Source organism: Durio zibethinus, chromosome 15 (genome assembly GCF_047325235.1).
Source record: "Durio zibethinus cultivar Kanyao isolate XHJ-2024 chromosome 15, ASM4732523v1, whole genome shotgun sequence".
NCBI lineage: Eukaryota > Viridiplantae > Streptophyta > Magnoliopsida > Malvales > Malvaceae > Durio > Durio zibethinus.
In genome coordinates this window covers 4,151,743-4,155,434 of record NC_143176.1, presented here as the reverse complement: position 1 = coordinate 4,155,434, position 3,692 = coordinate 4,151,743, and the positions used below count along the sequence as shown (strand labels likewise).

Here is a 3,692-nt window from a genome sequence, read left to right as displayed (position 1 = left end):
ACTTGAGCTCAGTAATGGTTAGGTCCATCAAGCTCTTAAAATTATTTAAAAAAAGTTTTTTTTTTTGCATTGAAATTATTATATTTCAAATAATATCTTATTATAATTTCAAATAAAATGTTATTTTTATAAGAACAAATAATTTTTATTATTTAAAGGAAATTAAAAGAAAATTGTCGGTGATTTAAAAAGTTGACGTCAGCGTTACCTCGTCTGACACCGCAGCTTCTAACTGGCCAATCAAACCGAACAGTACAAACCAAACCGTACAAATAAAAATATTCAAAATTCCACAAGGAAATTTCCGTCATTTCATAAAATCCTAATAAAAAAAACCGGAATTTCCCTCCTTGAAATTTATAATTAACCCAAAAACCGCAAAAGCGGTGTTCGGTTCAAATCTATACCGTCCATTTCATCACCATCCAACGGTTATTCTTCTCGATCCGCGTCCTCTCTTTGCATTGGCTAATCCCTTTACGCTCTCCACTATATATACCCATAGCAAACGGCTATCCTTTCACTTATCTCCATTTGTCCTTCCCACGCTCTTTTCTTTTTTCGTTTCGGGTCGAAAATGGCGGGCCGGGGCAAGACTCTAGGATCCGGAGCATCGAAGAAGGCAACCTCGAGGAGTAGCAAGGCCGGGCTTCAGTTTCCGGTGGGTCGTATCGCTCGGTTTCTTAAGGCTGGCAAATATGCTGAACGGGTGGGAGCTGGAGCTCCGGTTTACCTCGCTGCTGTTCTTGAGTATCTTGCCGCTGAGGTAAAATAACTTTCTTTTCTAATTTTTGCGTACTTTGGTCCTTTCTATTTAAGGATTTATTGCAAAATTTTCTTATGGAAAGTGTTAATTTAGTTTGTAACCTAATATAGGGTTTCAATATTTCTTCCCTTCAAATTTGAGAAATTTTATTTTTTATTTCTATTTTATATCATGAGAGTCTATCATCACTTTTCTTTTGAAGTATACTTTGTTAGTTTGAATTTTTGGGAATTTTAAAATTTCTGTAACTTCATTTTTTGAATTCTAGATCTTTGTTCCATGTTAGGGTTTTTAATTATACCTGTATGAAATTGGGGTTCATTTTGGGATCTTTTTTTTTTATAAACTTTATTATTTTTTTTTTTCATTTTCTTAGGGTTTAATTTCCCCCAAAAATTTTGCTACTCTTTTTCGAAGTTTAGATTTTTTGTGAAATTTCGGTATCTTAATCCCTAAATTAGAAGTAATTAGGGTTTCTATGTACGTAAACAGCACATTAAAGGTTTTCTTTTTTTGTATTCTTAGTGAAAATTGTGTGTTTATTTCAGGTTCTTGAGCTTGCTGGAAATGCAGCCAGAGACAACAAGAAAACCCGAATTGTTCCACGTCACATCCAGCTTGCAGTAAGGAACGATGAAGAGCTGAGCAAACTACTAGGAGATGTGACAATTGCCAATGGTGGTGTGATGCCGAACATCCACAACCTCCTCCTCCCCAAGAAAACTGGAACCTCCTCCAAGGCTTCCGGAGGTGATGAAGATTAGATCAGATTAGTTTCAACTCGGAAATCCAGGAAGAAACTATTCCCTCACTGTGTTGATGTGATTCTGAGATTCAACAGTCTCTGTTGTTATATTAGTTTTTGGAGTTTAGGGTTTGAAGAACTCTTTAATGTCTTATGGAATTGTAGTTTGTTGACAGTGTTTAGTTAGTTGGTAGTTTTAGGGTTTTTAGTTTCATGTGGATATAATCAATCTTCTACTGCTTAATATAAGAGCTGTGACTCATTTTTTAACTCTTTCTTCTTGTTCATTAATGACATGAATGCAATATTTCAACTTGAATTTGTGTTGCTTTTTTTATGATTGGTTTTGTTGTTTGTTTTTATTAATGTTTGTTCTGTTTGAGTTGTTATGAGGATTCTGAATCTTTTGAAGATTTTGGAATTGTAGTATTGGTTTGAAGTTTTGACATGGGATTTTATGGCAAATGATTGGCATTGAATGATGATTTGATGTTTCTTGATTTGCTCAAAGAGATTCAGAATCTTGTTCCAGGAACATGTATGTAGCAGCAAATCTTGTTGGAATTGTCTGGTTATTAATGAATTTCATGATGCAGCAAATCTTGTTGGAATTGTCTGGTTATTAGTGAATTTCATGATGTGTCTGGGTAGGTTTGACCATGTATGTAGTCCAAGGCATGATGTTTTAAGTGAGCTGCCATTTTGGATAAATTTTACAGGGATTTTGGAAGCCAAACCTTGATTGCATAAGCTGCCATATCTAGTAATCTGAAAGGAGTCATGGTGGGCTAATACAAGGCCAAAATCCCAAAACCAATGGCATTGGCATTATGCAACCATTTAAATGGAACTAATGAATGGCAATGGCATTATTAAAAGCACGTTTACTGCAAAATCAATGAACTAGTAGTTAAAGAGTTTGTTTTTTTTATTTAAATAAAATTTTAATTTTAAATCTTGTGAATAAAAAAAATAGATGTTGAAATCGTTTATTTTTTTATGAGTTTAATTTGATTTGATTTTAAATTAATTAAAATTTAATTTTTATGAATTTAATTCGATTTGATTTCAAATTGATCAAAATTTAAAGTAATTATGATATTTTTTTTATGAGATTTAATTTGACTTAATTTTAAATTAATTAAAATTTAAAATAATTATGATACATTAAAAAAAAAGAAAAAAGAACCACATAGCCAATGATCAGATATGGAGCTATAAGCACTATTAAAGGCGTGACAGCTGAATTGAAAACAAATGTTTGACAGCTATAACACAGCAGCCCCACCAAAGGTCTTTTTATTTTCTTGTATAGAAAACAATCCCCAACTCTTTTTTTTTTTTTTATTACGGATTTTAATGTTGAAAATGATAATTTAATAGTCAATCTAAATTACTAGAAAATCCTTGCATTTGTCTTATGAAGTCAATACTTAACTTTGACATTTTTTAATGAAACATTTGAAAACATTACCTTGCTTGTAGAAATTAAAATATAAAACAAATACATTGCTCTCAGTCTTTTTTTTTTTTTTTGAAGGATGTTAATTTTGATTAGATTCAAAATATCTATTTTTAATTCAAAATTCACTTCAATTGATTTATATAATTATTTTTAAGAGTTAATATTTAATAATTTTAAATTTTAATATTTACACTTTTTTCTCCAAATTACCCCTTTGTACCAAAAAATAATAATTAATAGATATATTTTTTTACCTATAATCTTTAATTTATATAAAAATGTAAAATTTTTATTGATGGAAACCAACATTTATATTTATTATAATTTTAAAATTTTTTATTATAAATATTAATAGATTTGAATAATCTAAGATATGCCATATACTAACTAACTTATCCTTGTTTGTTTAGGTTATTTAAAAAAAAATCCCATCCTTGATTTAAAAAAAACAATTTATCCTTTCAGAAGAACTAATAATTGTGATAAATTATGACAGGGTTTCCTCCAGGTATAATTAACCTGTCATAACTGAACCTTGATTAATTTCTTCAACAATTACCCAAAATGCCCTCCAAAAAACAGCTTCTTTTTCCATCTTCTTGAGAAAATTTACATTTCAAACCCCCAAAAATGTCAAAATAAAAATTCCAAAATCAGAAAAAAAAAAAGAAAAAAGAAAAAAGAGAAAAGTATACCTTGGAAGAATTCTATTTTGT

General features: G+C 30.1%; 1 protein-coding gene across 1 annotated transcript; it reads left to right on the top strand.

Annotated features, from left to right (window-relative positions):
- Positions 1-518: 518 nt before the first annotated feature.
- Positions 519-1,784, top strand: LOC111301637 (histone H2A.6-like). The gene is made up of 2 exons (XM_022897448.2): positions 519-766; positions 1,315-1,784. The coding sequence occupies exons 1-2, from the start codon at positions 578-580 to the stop codon at positions 1,528-1,530; spliced, it is 405 nt and encodes a 134-aa protein (XP_022753183.1). The 5' UTR covers positions 519-577; the 3' UTR covers positions 1,531-1,784.
- Positions 1,785-3,692: the final 1,908 nt, after the last annotated feature.